Raw genomic sequence first — 17,747 nt, forward strand, 5'->3', positions numbered from 1 at the left:
GCAACGTCCTGGGGATGCCAGCTGATGAGACAATTGTGGCTATTTCCTCTCACGCCTGTTTAACCTACGCTGATTTGGGCGGGTTTCTCCCATCCCCATACAAAACAACTTCTCTGTCTTTGACTGCTCTTACAAGAACGTCTGTCTCCTCGGCTGTGAACCGCTCCTGGCGTGCGCCTGGTAAATCCGTCATTATAATAGCAACCCGCCATGGAACTTGCGCACTTGCGTTTAAAGGGAATGTTGGATGACGTTCTGATTGGTTTATTTGACGTTACGTCCAAACCACACCTATGAATAATGAACCTACTTCAGACCAACCCCTTATTGATTTGCGCCTGGCGCAAGAGTTTTTTCTCCCACCGGGAAAATAGCAACAGCGCCCAAGATCTGCCCACAAAGTCACTTGCACTTTGCGCTTCGCACTTGCGTTTCAGATCGTTTAAATAGGGCCCTAAATGTGTTTGTCTGAAACATGATGGACATATGTATCTCAGATTGTGTGAGGGTAACTAATGAGGTAATTTTGATATTTTGCTGGAGTATCACTTTAAGAACATTTGTCTGAAATGTTTTTTTGGGGAACCAAAAAAGGTTCTTCTGAGAAAAAATGGCATCCCTCCAATGAACCCTTTCTAGAACCTTTAAAAGTATGGTAATGTTTCTGAAGATGATGACTATATTTTTCTGCACCCTATAATAATTTTCCCTTGACGCTATTGCTCTTGACTGTATATACTGTATGGGTATCGATTCAATGAATGTCTCGTCTCAGACACCCATTACGTCTACAGTATGTATTGTAGAGTTGCCTTATTTGAACTCTGTTTCCGCTCATTCTTTTGGTTTATGTTTTGCTTTGTCTATAAGTGCAAACAATTCAGATGGGTTTATCAGTATAAGGAATGTTATGTTATTCTTTCCACTACAAGCACTTTAATTTCTGTACTAGGTTGTTATTTTTTAACTAAAAGACTAGGGCTGCACAATATATCTTTCAGCATCAACATCGCAATGCCAGCATCGACACTGCAAGTGTCACATTGCAGAACATACAGAGCATTTTTTGTTTCTGAAAATAAACTATTTTGGACTCTTTGCCAGTGGTACACTATATAAAAAGGTTTCAGATGGCAGAAGGAAATCACAGATATCCCTGTGAGAAATCAGTCAAAAAAAATGTCTCTTAGACACAGCTTTAAGTCATCTAGTATTTCTCACCTCGCAAATGTACATCGTAGAAAAACAAAACACGCTTTGTTGCGTGTTCTTGTTGTTTTAAATGGGGGGTTTGTTTTACAGTTCATACAGTACCTGCCTTACCTCTTAAGATTCATTTGAACAGAACATGACAGAGCACATGTATTATGTAATGTCTTAACATAATCCAGCTGTTTGCTATCAGTCGCTTTGTTTTAAAAGCGGTTTTGGCATGAACACAGGCATCGCCTTGATCTGCATCAATGCTGAGTGACAGCGTTGACTGACTTTGCTTCTGACATCACTTCCTGTTTTTCCATTAACATGGCCCATGGTCATGTAACCATTCTCTTCTTAGACACAACAAGAGTACGACTGACAATAAAAATGTATTTTGAAGTGAACATTACTGTGCAAAAGTCTTAGGCCACCACCACCACAAGCAGCTTTGTTTTTATCACCATCCATATTTACTCTTTTTAGTAAGATACAAACAGAAAATACAGGAAATATGGACACACACACAAAAATACTAAATTCAAAACTAAACGTCTTCTTCAGGCTTCAGTCAGTAATAAGTGTTGACCTCTCTTGGCACGAAACACATCTTGAACTTTTTTGAGGAGACTGAATCCTGATGTCATTTGATTAGAAATTAGGATTTAAGTGTAAGGGAAGTTTAAATACTTGACACTTCAACCTTTATACTTTATTTACTTTTTCTGAAAATATGCTAATTTTCCAGCTCCTCCAGAGTTAAAGGTATAGCGGAAGATTTTCCCAAATTATTTAAAAGAACCGCCCCTCGATATTTTTTAAAAAATGCTCCGGAGAGGGAACGCCTGTTAAACGCGTGCACGAGACAGAGAGAGAGCATGCAGGAGCTCAGTTCTTCTCTTCGCTCTGTTTACAAGTTTCTGTCGGCATGTTTACCGTGTCTGTGCGGTTCGTGACTTGTGCCAGGGCTAGCATCGCTAATCATAGCTTACATCAACTTTTACGAGCAGTGATTTTAAATGGATTTTTTTTCAAATAGGATGACATAATGTACCTTTCCAGTAGAAACTTCGCGTGGGAAGCCCAACCTGTCCTTTTAGCTCACGCCAGCGTGTGAAATAGTCTCCGATAAACATTCTGGTCTTGTTTCTTTATTTATAGTCCTTTCCCTTCTTGTCATACAATTCGTAGACACTTTTTCTCTTGCGACCCTCAGACATTTAGAAAAAAACACAGTGAGAACGCGACCTTCAATGAATGGTTGAAACCATAGCACAACACACATACACGTGAAAGTGCGCATGTGCAGAAAGCGAACGTAGAGGCGAGCACGTGCGACGGTTATACGTCAACATATAATCAGAATGATTGACATCTGGGATGACCAATAACAGTGGTGATCCACCCGGAAAACGAAAATCTTCCGCTATACCTTTAAACATTTGATTTTTACTGTTTTGGAATCCATTCAGCTGATCTCCGGGTCTGGCGGTACCACTTTTAGCATACTGTAGCTTAGCATAATCCATTGAATCTGATTAGACCATTAGCATCGCGCCTAAAAAATAACCAAAGAGTTTCAATATTTTTCCTATTTAAAACTTGACTCTTCTGTAGTTACACTGTGTACTAAGACCGACAGAAAATTAAAAGTTGCAATTTTCTAGGCCGATATGGCTAGGAATTATACTCACGGTACATTCACACGGGACGAAAGCGTTAACGCTTGACGGAAGGCTTGTCTGAAGCGTGGCGTACAGCCAATCACAGTGGTCGTAACACATGCTCCGGTCTTCCATTTACATAATTGGTGTTTGTGTGTGTGTGTTCCCTGGGCTTGAACCCATGACCTTTTGTTCTTCAAATGCTCTACAACTGATTCACGGAACTGTAAACAGGAGCATAATGCACTTTTGTGAACTATTCATTAACGTTTTCATATCATATTTTCATTTTATATCCTGTTGCATTTGGAAAATATGTCACATTATAAACGTAAAATCTCCATTCTTCCACAGTTTGTTTGGTATATCCTCTATTGTACGGACGGACTGCTCTTCGACCTGGAAGCTTGAGGTCAACAGTGGGCTAAAATGGTACCATTTTGTCAATCCCATCATGCTTTTGGTACTATACTACACATTGGCCACCTTGATTCGTCTGTGGTTGCAAGACCCCACGATTGTGGTGAGCTTAGTTCTGCATTCAAATATTGAATTGGAGTAATACTTAATGGTGTAATTTAATTGCATAATATACTGCCGTAAATGCAGTACGTTTCTGTGTAAGTAGGCATTCGTATCAGTTGTACATCTTAACATCGATTTCAGTGCTATAAAATGATGGTTATAAACTCTTTGTTTTATATACACTGTAAAAAGTGATTAAAAATGAATTATTTCAATTGGTAACACTTTTTACAGTGTATAAGCTGTAAAGAGTTGAAAACAGAACTGTATTTTTATACAGGTAATCCTGTCGAAGGAGGAATTTGATAAATGTGGATTCATTTATAATTTATACCTTTTCACCTGCATGCATTACAGATCAGTCGAAATGTATTTATAGACCAAAGGCATTTTTTTAAATACTGATCTCCCTAAATCATTTCTTACCCTCCGACCATCTGCCCTTCACGCCGCAGTGGTCAGGTTTATAGACCGGTTCAATACACGGCCTCTTTAAAACCCTACATGTGTGAACTTATTGATTCAAAGTTTGATTATTGTGTGACAGGACGATCATGATGAAAGCGTAAATCTGAGACCGTGAAAAGTGACTTTAAAGAAAGATCAATGTTGGATCATAAACACTGTTCATGCACTCACTCGATAAAATGATTTGTGCATTGTCCTATCGCACAAAGTCGCTCTGTTAAGCATCTTTATTATAACCTGGATATGTAATATAATTTAATTCTCGCTGTTGAATTCCTTCAGGATGACTGTGAGGAAGAAGAGGTAAACGAGGAAAATGAGGAAATGGAGGTTGTGGGCAACAATGTCCCTCACACATCCGACAGAAAGCGTCTGCTGTGGTGGAAAGTCCGCCAGAAAACAGAGGAAAGAAATGTGAGGAGCAGCAAGACGTTTATCTGTCAACATCAATCTGTGTTACTTTATCTTCATCCAGGGAATTGGCATGGTGATGTGTAAATAATGTTGTTTGAAGGTTTTACTGTCACACTAATTACAGGATCTGCGTTGTGTTTAATTACCTTTATCTTAAGGGTTATGCGTCATTCATAGTTGAATTGAAAATGCGTTATATAATACAATTCAAATGAATTACAGTCAGTAAACAGACAACAGTATAAGTAAATGGGAAGGAAGTGTAAAGCAATTTAAAGCTGTTGTTTTCATTATCGCTTTGGATAAAAGTGTCTGCTAGACGACCAGCTATATTTGTGTATTTGTTTGATTCTGAATTACTCATTTACATTTATTCATTTAGCAAATGCTTTTATCCAAAGCATCAGAGATGTTGATGCAGGAACATCTAAGTGAAAGCACATTCACAGGGTGGTGATGTTTTCTGAAGCTTTAGCGTCTATCCTATCCCATCAGCATTACAGGATTTTTTCTGAGTGCCGGTCTCTATACGTGCCGCTGCGTTTTGCTGGACTCAGCACTGATGTTAGTGAACAGCATAATGTTATCGACCCTGTGATCTGGTCAATACATTCGCCTAACCTTGTCTGCTGTCTCTCTTTGTCTCGTTCTCTCTCTCTTTAGCTCATTTCCACTCAGGACGGTTACAGCACCTCCGAGGTTTGCGCTCAAGTGGTTTTGCCAAGTCTTATGCAACTCTGTGTTTGCAAATTTTAACTTGAGACAAATATAGTGTAATTGATTCTGGCTTTTTGTGGCTTGTGTTTGTGTGTGTGTGTGTGATGCTCTTGGTACGGCATTATTCAATGGCTTTTGGGTTAAATACTGGAGTAACTGGAGGCTCACAAAAACCAGGTCACATTTTTAAAAACAAGCAAACACAAAGAAATACAAAGTTTTGAAGGGGACATTTCACAAGACCTTTTAAAGATGTAAAATAAATAAATAAAGTATGTATGTGAAAGTCTAGCTCAAAATAGCATATATAGACAATTTATTATAATGTTTAAAAATTGCCACTTTGTAGGTGTGGGCAAAAATGTGCCGTTTTTAAAATGCAAATGAGCAGATCTCTGCACTCAATGGCTGTGCCGTGGTTGGATAGTGCAGATTAAGGGGCGGTGTTATTATAAGATGGTCCCCTTTTGACATCACAAGGGGAGCCAACTTTCAATGAGCTGTGTTTTCACATGCTTGCAAAGAATGGTTTATTAAAACTGAATTACTGGGTTGATCTTTACACATTTTATAGGTTAATAGAAGCACTGGGGCTCCATTAATAGCAGTTATACAGGGAAAAAGTCAGATTTTCATCATATATCCACTTTAAAATAAAATTGTTTGCATTTGAGAAATTAATGAATTTTTATTGTGCATTACGATACTGAGAAATGACAAATCACAACGCAATATTGTTTATAAAAAAAGAATATGTAATAATATTTTTCAATTAAATATGACGTAAATATATATATATATTTTTTTGAAAAAGATCTTTCATTGAATCTTATCTTGACATCACATTTATGTTAATTGTTAGTGATCTATATTGAAATTGGTCGTATGTTGGTTCAAATTTTAGAATTTAACATGCTTTAAGTAAAATTAAGCATTAAACCCTTAAAATGTGCAACAGGCAAGAGTTATAGGATAGTATAGCTATAGTATTTTTTATATTAGAATTTAAAGAAATACTATTTTATATCAATGGGATATCCTGATATTACCAGCTTTCAGTATTGCTCAAAGCAATATTATTGGCTATGAACAATATACTTACCAAAATATTGTGCATTTCTTGACTTTAATTTGTTACAACTGATACTTTTGATGTGTTGGTCACATTAAAATAGCTTGTAAATATAAATAGCACCAATATAATGCCCAGAGGTAGCATTAAAGGGGTCATAGAGTGAAAAACTTTATCCATGTTTAAGTGCTCTAATTTTCAACCTAGAAAATGTGAAAAGGATCGACCCAGTAACTTAGTTTTTCTTAAACCATTCTATTCAAGTATGTGAAAAATAGGTTATTCAGATTTCACCTGTTTGTGACTTAGGTAGTGAGTCTTATTACAATAATACCACCCCTTAAAGGCAGGGTCCATGATCTCTGAAAGTCAATGTTGACATTTGAAATCACCTAAACAAACACGCCCCTACCCCAATAGAATCTGGACCTTGATTTGATAGACCCGCCCCACACATACGCAACCCAGGCAACAATGTCGGTTAGTAGACACGCCCCTTACTGCTGACTGGCTACAAGTGTGTTTTGGTAGTCGGCCCGACTCCCTTTTCCAAAGTGTTTTTCAGAAATCGTGCATTCCGCCTTTAATCTGAACTATCCAACCACTGTCATTTAGTGCAGAGAAAAGGAGGGTAAAAAGATAATAATTTACAGCACAATTGAGTTTAAATTTCAACAAACCACCATTATGGTGATCAGTGTTTGCATACCATCAGCTCATTTGCATTTTAAAGGACACACCCAAAAACGGCACATTTTTGCTCTCACCTAAGTGGCAATTTTAACATGCTGTAATAAATTATCTGTGGGGTATTTTGAGCTAAAACTTCACATATGTACCCTGGATTCACTAAAGACTTATTTTACATCTTTAAAAAAATCTCATAATATGACCCCTTTAACAATGTACAGATCGCACTGATAAGTACTGCATGGTCTTGCATGTTAAACAAGTTATTAATATGTATATATTAGTTTTATGTACAGAGTTCCTCTACTGTGATCTTTCCTTTTGTGTAATTCTTGTGTTTGTGCTTATTTTAAAGATGGTTGTGGTCACCTCCAACGGGACATCATTTGACTACGTGTCTGCAGTGCCTATTGAGAACGGGCCAATGAGTCTTGACAGATACTCCACACCACAGTATAAAGTTGAACAACCTATAGAGTCTGAGGGTAAGAGATTCATTAACATCTTTATTTTGAAACTGAAGTCTTTTGACTATTAGTATGAATATGTATATATAAACTAGTATGCAGTGCACCTTGACACTTAACACAAATTCAATTTGGAAGTTATAAGCGTTAAAAACGTACAGCCTCTAATTTCCGCCAATACGGCGCAATGATTTTAATGACATCGTTCTGCACTTCCGCTTCTTATGAGATTCCAAGCTGTGAAGTTAACTGTGCACTATTAGCTATTTGAGAAGGGGAGGAGCCACTCAATATATCCCCTCAATTTTCTGTTTCAGTGGAAAAGCATTACAAAAGCTGTGCATTTCAGGGCACTTCAGTGGGTCTTTAAATATTAAAACGCATCTACATGACAAGCAACTCACTAAGTTTGGTTTTGTTTATTTACCTTAACAACCTTAGATTCAGTTTTTCAAAGCCTTGTGCATTCAACCAATACGTTTTATCAGTATGGGTGTTCCCTTGGGAACGATCTCATGAACTGTGCATTGCACCATTTAATGAATTGTCCCAAATGTAATGACAATAATGGAATATCAAAGCAGAAATTTCAAATGATTTCCAATGCATTACTTCCAAATGAAACACTGTGTTATTGACCCACACAGAAAAGACAGTTGTGTATACAGACGAGGTCCTGGACTCACAGCAGGAGGAGGAGGAGGAGGAGGAGGAAGTGAAGACAGAGGAGGAGGAAGAGGGGGGTGGACCACCGAAAGCTCTTGTAAAAATATTTAAGTTCATCATGAAGCAAAGCTACATCTGTGCACTGATTGCTATGATGGTGAGAGAGTTCATCCAAAATGAATTTCCGTTGTCTTATGCCATTCCAAACTTATTATTCACTTGCTTACATAAGTATCCTGTGCCAAGGACAAACAATCCCTTTTAAAGGGCACCTATTATGCTCATTCTTTACAAGGTGTGCCAAAAATGTGTCCGTGAAGTTTCAGCTCAAAATACCTCACAGATCATTTATTAGAGCATTTTCAAAATGCCCCTATTTTGGTGTGAGCAAAAATGCGCTGATTTCCTGTCTGTACCTTTAAATGCAAATGAGCTACATTTCCTCACTTCCTTACCAACAGACAGTCAGCGCTTTTGACAAAAAAAATTATCAGATTTCTGTTAATACAGTCTGAGACCATAGTATCTCACTTTTGAGATATGGCGGACAATGTACAACTCGTTGAGACCAGAAACTATGGTAATGAAGGACTGTGAGTCAGTGGGTGTGGGCGGGGCTTTATCAGTGTGACATCACATTGATGATAGAATCAAAACAGTATGTTTAATGAGACTACTTGGGTTTAATGGGGAAAAAACGGAGTGGGAGGATATTTTTAATTGTAGTTATGTTTGGACATAATAAACACACATTTATTTCCAAACACCTTGTGGATAATAGGTTCCCGTTAAAGTTCCACATAGGAACTGCAAGCATACGATAGGTTTTCTGTTAGGAATGGCACGTGGTTTAGAAAATGCACAGGACATTCAAACACACACCAGTTTGGTTTAACAATATAGATTTAAAATAAAGATATAAAACTTGGCATCCAACTGTGAATCTTAGGTTATGTTTCTTTGTTTATTTGCAAGGCGTGGAGTATAACATACATCAGCTGGCCGACATTTGTATTTTTGCTCTGGTCGTGCACTCTGTGGATGGTGCGAGACCGGAGGAAGTACGCCATGCTGACCTCGCCCTTCATGGTGGCGTATGGAAACTTTCTGCTCGTGTTTCAATACATCTGGAGCTTTGAGCAGATACAACCAGTGCCTGGATTCTTCCGGAAAATGAACGTGCCCTGCAGAGAAATAAGCGCCAAGGTAACATTTAGTGATAGACTGAGGCTTAGGTCAATTAAAATGGCAAATTTAATAAAATGTGTCCTTTGTCAGATTCTTTGTCAACTCAGCTTCTGGCTGCTGCTCAGACAAACTCTGATGGAACGACAAGAGAAGTTAGAGGAAGACGCAACCCTGTCTGATGTGAAAGTTGAGGAGGAGAAGAAAGGTGGGATGTTTATTCATAAAATAAAGCCCCGTTCACACCGCCCACAACTTTGTCGCTGTGGGCGGTGTCGCTTTTTTAATGAGTTTGTTTCTAATTTTGGTTGTCCTAGTAGCAACAAATGAGTGCAGTAACAAGCGGTGTTTCCATTAACCTTTAAATTTGCAAACTGACATTGCGAATTGAAAATATGGCCAATGGAAACACATACATTTTGCAAAATTCGGAAAAAAGGTGTATACTCGCAAAACTGCAATGGAAACAGTTTATTTGCATTTTCAGGTCATCTAATGCAAGCAAGTTACATAATTATTATTTGAAGATGAAGCGGCATGTACTAAAACCTCCCAGATACATGTCCGGATAATATGGACATAGTGTCTGTGAAGTCACCCATAGGTTTGTGAAGATGTTTTTTGAAGCCAATAGTTGGCATAGCCTGTCGTCGCCACGTCACCGCGTATCACTCGCAGATAACTAAAAATGGGTAAAGAGGTGGAACGTGCAATGGCAGTTCACCCGTCACTCAAGTGGCCACGCCCTTAATTATGCAGAACTTTAAGGCTTAATTATAATTTAAACTAATGAGTCAAAAAATCCCACCTACACTTGTCATGGAGGGTAAAATTTGCTATATAGACCAAAAAAAAAAATTGTACCATGCTGTAAACATATTATTTGCTGCTGTAAAGTTGGGCATTTTAACATGGGGGTCTATGGGAATTGAATCCCGTTTGGAGCCAGTCTAGCTCTAGTGGCCCGTCAATATTGCAGTTTAAGTCACTTCCTTATTGGCTTCATCAAAGAGATCGGAAGGTTGCCCCTCGGTCTGCTTCCAAGTAATGTTTGAATAACACTTCTACATCTTTTCTGATTAAAAATAATGTAGGAGTGCGCAGGGAAAAACTAACGCGGGGTTAGTAGTAGCACGAACGGTTTACATTGTTGCACAAGATTGAGCGTTTTGGTTTTCCGGTATTTTTTTCACGCTTCCAAAAGACGATCTCCCGCAAATGATTGGAAATGTATAATTTTTTGTAGAGAGTTATTGTAAGTAAATTTTTTCATCATATGTTTTTTTTTCGGTTTCTAAGTTGGGTGTGTAAGATACCAAATCCAACGCTGTGTCGTATTAATCAGTGTCTTGTTGACTAAAACATAGCATCATTTTGAAATATGTCTTAAGCTCTTAACAACTTTTTTGGTGGGCTTGAAATATTTTGACACAGTGGGGTTAATTGTAATGCTGTGTTACAACTAACCAATCAGCACTTACGGTATGAAAACCGCTAATGCATAGGTGTCATTTACACTGGGGACGCTGGGGACATGTCCCCACCACTTTTTGAAATGGCTGATTTTGTCCCCACCACTTTTTGAAAGCATTTGGTTAAAATGTTCTGAAAAATCAAACAATACCTGTGCGACTTACACTGCAAAAATGACTTTCTTACTTAGTATTTTTGTCTTGTTTTCAGTAGAAATATCAAAAAATTATTGAATCAAAATGTTTTTTCTTGATGAGCAAAATGACCTGAGAAAATAAGTCTAGTTTTTAGACAAAAATATACAATTTAAGTGAATTTGTGATTAAAACAAGCAAAAATATCTGCCAATGGGGTGAGAAAAAAAATCTAAAAATAAGATTTATTTTTTCTTAAACACTTAATTTAAGCAAAAATTTTCACCCCATTGGCAGATATTTTTGCTTGTTTTAAGCACAAATTCACATAAATTGTATAATTTTTTGTCTAAAAACTAGACTTATTTTCTCACGACATTTTGCTCATCAAGAAAATACATCTTAGTTTAAGAATTTTATTTGTTTCTACTAAAAACAAGAAAAAAAATACTAAGAAAGAAAGTCGGATTTTCAAGAAAAAAATTATTAGTATTTTTGTCTTGTTTTCATTAAAAAATATCAAAAATTCTTAAATTAAGAAGCTTTGATGAGCAAAAATCTAGTTTTTAGACCAAAAATATCAAATTTAAGTGATTTTGTGCATAAAACAAGCAAAAAAATCTACCAATGGGGTAAGCTATTTTTTTCTTGAATTTAGTGTTTAAGAAAAATGTTCAAGATTTTTTTGCTACCCCATTGGCAGATTTTTTTTGCTTGTTTTATGCACAAAATCACTTAAATTTGATATTTTTGGTCTAAAAACTAGACCTATTTTCTTAGGTCATTTTACTCATCAAGAAAAAGCATCTTAATTTAAGATATTTTTAGATAATTCTACTGAGGGTTTTTTGCTGAATATTTTCGTGTTGTCGACTGGCCTACGCTATGCCCATTTTTGATGCGCCGTTATTCAATATTTTTCCCATCCTGCTGTAATGTTTTTTCATCTGATCTTTTGTCCCCACCACTTTTCAACACAAACTGACACCTCTGCGCTAATGTTAGTGTAATTCTTGCAGTTGTTTTAAATAGGTTACACACAAATGATTGCTGGCTGCCAACAATGTGCCTGTCTTATCAAAATCGTGCGTCAAATTTATTTTTGTTCATATCTTTAATATTGATTGAATAAGGTCACGTCAAAGATTGAAATCATAATGAAATGAATGGCTAAAATCAGACTTTAATGCTCATTATCTCAGAATTTGATTTTGAAACTGTAGTATGGTTATTACAGACTGGGTCACATATAAAAAAATTGTCATAATTGTGCTGCATTTTCCTCACATATTTAGACATTTGTTACCATTTATAATTGAACTATGGTTATGGTGAACTATTATAGACAGATATATAAACAATATCCACTTCAATATATAGACAAAATAGTATTGAAATATTTGCCTGCAAACTTGATTTAAAGCAAGTGTTACAACTAACCCCCACTCTATGGGGTAAGTTGTAACGTTTGCACTTCTGTCACATTTGGTGTAGTTCTCCAAGAATGGTAGGTAATAGAAATAAACTTAAAATGGTCATTTGTAGCAGAGATGTGTGTGTTGCTTGTTTAAAAATATAATTAATCAAACTCAAATATTTTTTGAATGATTGGGCCAAAACCAAAAGCGTTAGGTTGTGCCCCACTTTCCCCTACTATTTCTTTTGTTGACATTTAGGAAATTTTGACACAAAGATGTAACGGAAACGCAGCTTATGTCAAGAGACGAATGACGTGAGCTCTGCTGCTTTACTCCAATTGGTAGTCCATCTCAAAAGTCGCTTAAAGTTACATTTTATAACTGGTATTTTATAATCTGGCTTATAGATGAAGAAAAGGAGGAAGAGGATGGAGACGAGGGTGACCTGATGCAGGTGATCGGGAAGCTGGTGATGGCTCTGTTGGTGAAATACTGGATCTACATCTGTGGAGGAATGTTCTTCTTCGTCAGCTTCGAAGGAGACATGGTCATGTACAAGATCGTCTATATGATGATGTTTCTGTTCTGCGTGGCTCTGTACCAGGTGCTGCTCTTCAGTGAGGGGCATGGCAATAAATATTCATTTATATATACTAACAAACAAATGATAGAAAAATGATCTGTTTATTTCAAAGTTTTTGACGTTGTGGTTATCTTTCAGGTTCATTATGAATGGTGGCGCAGAATCCTGAAGTATTTCTGGATGTCTGTGGTGGTCTACACAATGCTAGTGCTGATTCTAATCTACACCTGTCAGTTCGAGAATGCCATTGATACCTGGGCTAGGATGACGGGCCTGACACCAAAAATGTGAGTTTTAAAGACTTGTTGTAGCAGGTTGGATTTGCAACAAGTGTACGTCCAAACCCTGAGAGGTCTGTCTGTCTCTCTCTCTCCATCATGCAGACTGAAGGATATAGGGCTGGTGAAGTACGGCCTGTCTGATTTGTTCACTCGTATCTTCATCCCCACGTCCTTTCTCCTGGTGTGCATTTTGCATCTACATTATTTTCACGAGCATTTCCTGGAGCTGACTGATCTCCAAGCAGTGGTCAGCAAACAAGAGAGCTCCATTTACAGGTGAGTCAGCTCATTACCATTTGTTCTTGTGCTTGGTTGTGAAAAGTGTGCTTTTGCTGTCAGCTAAATACTGGTCTTAGGCCTAGTCCACACAGACACAGGTATTTTTAAACCGGAGGTTTTCCTCCAAAAATCCCGTTCACACATATAAAATACACAGATACATGTATAAATTTAAGAAAAATAATAATTACACACAGTGCACACACATAAATTATGCAAAAACTTTTATTTTGTGTGCGATTGATCGCGATTAATCTTTTGACTGCCCTAAAATAAACTGATGTTAATTTATTTCTATCGATTTAGGGAATAAATGTGACACTAACAATGTTTATGATTTATAATGTATATTAATACTTTTTTATTTTTAAAAGAAATCTCCATCCTCATGAAAAAGCAATAACACGCTATCAAGTGCTGTCAAGAGCATGCCACACCAGCAGGTGGCGATATAACCCAAATCGAAAAGCCACCTTGGCCAATCAGAAGCCTAACAAAAGTGACGTCACTGGGCAAAAATCCTGGTTTTACTGTCTACACGACAACATTGCAACCGGCGTTTCATAAAATACTCACCCTGGCAGGGGTTTTCAAAAATGTTCGGTTTTAGTGCCTTGATACTGTGTTTTCCTGTGGACGAACGGCCGAACCGCATAAAAAAGTCACGGTTATAAAAATACCCGTGTCTGTGTGGACTAGGCCTTAAAGTGGACTGAATTTCATAAAAAAATAGGGGTGTCAAAAGATTAATCGCGATTAATCACATACAAAATAAAAGATTGTGTTTGCATAATATATGTATGTGTTTGTACTGTGTGTACATATTATGTATATATACTGTAAATACATGAATTTGAATTTAAAAGTATGAGTATGAATTTAAGAAAATGTTATTTAGGTATTTTTTATTATATATAGTTACACACAGTGCACACACATAAATTATGCAAAAAACTTTTATTTTGTGTGCGATTAATCGCGATTAATCTTTTGACAGCCCTAAAATAAACTGATGTTAATTTATATCTATCAATTTAGGGAATAAATGTGACACTAACAATGTTTATGATGTATAATGTATATTAATAATTTTTTATGATTTTTATTATGTTTACAAGATATCAGCGGACATACAAGTAGAATGCAGTATTTTATACACAGATGTTTCAGTGGCACATCGGTTTGTTCAATTTAAAGGAACAGTTCACCTTTCAAATGTCATTTATGTCATCATGTACTTACCCTCTTATCATTTAGTTTCATATCATCATACCATTTAGTTTTACTGAACACATAAAGAGATTGAGGTTTTAGATCTAGACAGCTACAGTCCTAATTCAGTTATTTTTTTACATTTACGGTTATGCATTTGGCAGACGCTTTTATCCAAAGCGACATACAGTGCATCACAAGGTATACATGTTTTATCAATATGTGTGTTCCCTGGATTCGAACCTATGACCTTTTCGAACATGAACTAAAGTTTTTTTCGGTAGCACTTATCAATTTTGCATCTTTCCAAAGCACTTGGGCGCTCCCGTAGCGTCTGCCGTTGCTAAGCAACCTAAGCTTGTGCTGAGTACGCATCGGCGAAAAAGAAATTTGCAACTATGTATAAAACAGTCGTTTTTTATCTTCAAAACATGATATGAGTACAATATGACAATATTATTATTATGTGTGGACTGTTCCTTTAACGTAACTTTGTTTTAACCTCCTGCATTATTGTTTCGCTTCATAGTGGAAACGTGCAATAGCTTCTGTGTTTTACACAGACAAAGTACAGTAGACATCTCTTGCCATCATCTTTATTCGATTTCAATAGATTTTGTTTTAACCAATCATCTGCTTGCATCTTTCCCCTGCCATCCCTCATGCAACAGCTATGCTAAAGTCAGTGGTCGTATCTATTTGATCGTGGATAGGTGGGTGGCTGTTTTCTTTCTCTGGCATCCTTGGAAATCACATCCAATCACCTTCTCCCTGATTTCAATCCATCCCAACTTCCTCTTTTCTCACTTCATCTTGTCATATTACACCAGATAACTCTGTGCATCATTTAATTCACTTGTTTCTCTGTTTAGAGAATTTTAACCTTTGCTTTTAAACATGACCTAACCTAACTTCTCTTAATGTCAACATGAAACAACATTTGCAACCCCAATTAAATTCCATATTGTTATGCATAAAAATGATTTTGTTTGTCAGAAACTGATTGTATGGCGAAAAGCGGAAGTTACATACCATAATAGAAGAATCGCATGTCTTTATGATGCAGATGGAAATTTTGTGACAGAATTCAGGCCAAACTTGTTTTAATAAAGTGCTTTTGATGCTTTGAGATGGTGAAGCATCAAAAGCATCATCATTTATCACACCCTAAACTACATTGATGTTAATTTCATAATTTTTTAAAAATTATTGTACAATTGCAGTAATGAGATGGAGCAACCCATATAGCAATAGATTCTAGGGCGGATCCATGCCAGAACTTTTTAAAAGAGATAGCAGAGACTAACCTTTTATTTTTTGGATGATAATCGTACACAATAAGACCAAAATTGTAGTTAATGGGGTAGATGTTGATTTCATGTTGTCTTTGCCTGGTCAACTGCATTTAGAAAGTCCCATTAAACATACATAACTCAAGTCTTGTATCCTAACAATAACATGACATTCTCAATCTCCTAAGCATGACGTGATCCCTTCTCCTCAGAGCATCAATCATATCTGTAGCATTCCAGCTCCAATTCCCTAAATGTCACCCATTCCCTGTCTCATCATCCTATGGAGTTGTTGAGTTGTGACTTATACATATAAAACTTGATTTCATTTATTTCCATTGTGTAAATTACTTCAACAGCATCAAGCAAAAAATATCTTCTCCTCAGAACAAGTAAGTGAGGTATAAACGAGGTAAAATGAAATGAAGCCACATCATGCAAGCGTTCAAAACCCTTAATAACAGCAAGAGGCATCTGGAAGAGGCCATGTGCTCTTGTGACAACGTAGTGTTTATTTCACACTACGTTTCTGGATGAAGGTTGTTTTTTTTGGTTTAAGCTTTTCTTTCATGTAATTCATTTTTGGCAAAGACACATGCATTGCTTCTTTGAAGAAGGCCCCTGATATTGTAATGCACACCGGCTTGTTCCTTATGGATCTAATGCACACAGCCTCCATGATTTCCATCCAAACCCTGCTTGTGGAAACCAATAAATAAAAATCCTGATTCAAGGTTTATGTCATATACACTAACAACTAATAATCTGAATTAATTTTTTAAACCAATCTGAGGTCACTTAATCTGCATGTCATCTAATTTAAAAAAACAAGGTATGCATGATTCTTCAATTAGAGAAAAAAGTATTACAAAATATTATAGATTATAAACATTTCATTTCATCCATTAATTTACTTTTTCAAATTTTTATTAGAAATGAATTTTTAATTTAATTAATTTAATTAGAAATACATTTGTCGGAATGCTTTTAGTTTTTTGGCTTTTATCATTTTTAGCAGAAATGTTAAATAATATTAAGAGTTAAATAATATATTTTCTTATTAAAAATTTCATTGGAATCAGCCAATTTTTAACATGGTAATATTATAAGTTTATACACTCTTAAAGGTGCTTCAAGATGCAATAAAATAACAATGGTTCTTGGAGAAACCAAAAATTGCATTGGTGTGAAGAAAGCACCTTTATTTTTTGACTGCAATAAGTGAGACGTTCACTGAAAAAAATGATTAATTGAATTTACTCAATTTTTTTAAGGTAAGTGGTTGCAATCAATTCATTTAAGCTACATTTAAACAAAAGTTTTTTGTTTTGTTTGGCCTTTCAAATTTTTTTGTTTAAATGTACCTTAAATAAATTGATTGCAACCACTTACCTTAAAAAATTGAGTAAACTGAATGAATCATTTTTTCAGTGTTGGATCAACATAAAAATTACTTCAATTGGTAAAAAAACTAAAGTAAAAATAAGATACATTTTTAAGTTCAACCAACTTTTTACAGTGGTAAGTTTTTCACTTCTGTTAAAAATATCTTTTCAGGGAAAATATATTGCATCATATCTTAAAACTTTGCTTTGTTTTATCCCATTTTGTTTGTTATATAATCATAAACCGGTAACACTTTACAATAAGGTTCATTAGTTAACATTAGTTAACTACATGAGTTAACATGAACTAATAATGAACTGCACTTATACAACATTTATTAATCTTTGTTAATGTTAATTTCAAAAATTACTAATACTTTATTAAAATCTTGTTAACATTAGTTAATGCACTGTGAACTAACATGAACAAATAATAAAAAAGCTTTATTTCTATTAATTAACATTAACAAAGATTAATTAATACTGTAACACATGTATTGATCATGGTTTGTTCATGTTAGTTGATACATTTACTAAATTTAACTAACGAACCTTTTTGTAAAGTGTTACCCATTAAAGTTGTCAGATTCATGTTTAAAAAAAACTGATTAAATATGTTGTGGTA

At 35.9% G+C, this 17,747-nt stretch overlaps 1 protein-coding gene across 1 annotated transcript in view; it reads left to right on the plus strand.

Moving 5' to 3' along the window:
- The window catches only part of piezo2b (piezo-type mechanosensitive ion channel component 2b), a 115,259-nt gene that overhangs the window by 42,033 nt on the left and 55,479 nt on the right, over positions 1–17,747 (plus strand). Inside the window, exons 8-17 of the mRNA XM_065262379.1 lie at positions 3,216–3,384; positions 4,137–4,268; positions 4,932–4,967; positions 7,103–7,232; positions 7,862–8,037; positions 8,856–9,086; positions 9,159–9,273; positions 12,498–12,694; positions 12,812–12,960; positions 13,057–13,230. Coding sequence (XP_065118451.1) covers positions 3,216–3,384; positions 4,137–4,268; positions 4,932–4,967; positions 7,103–7,232; positions 7,862–8,037; positions 8,856–9,086; positions 9,159–9,273; positions 12,498–12,694; positions 12,812–12,960; positions 13,057–13,230 — 1,509 coding nt within the window. The remainder of the gene's footprint in view (positions 1–3,215; positions 3,385–4,136; positions 4,269–4,931; positions 4,968–7,102; positions 7,233–7,861; positions 8,038–8,855; positions 9,087–9,158; positions 9,274–12,497; positions 12,695–12,811; positions 12,961–13,056; positions 13,231–17,747) is intronic.

Source organism: Paramisgurnus dabryanus, chromosome 6, assembly GCF_030506205.2.
Source record: "Paramisgurnus dabryanus chromosome 6, PD_genome_1.1, whole genome shotgun sequence".
Classification (NCBI taxonomy): Eukaryota; Metazoa; Chordata; class Actinopteri; order Cypriniformes; family Cobitidae; genus Paramisgurnus; species Paramisgurnus dabryanus.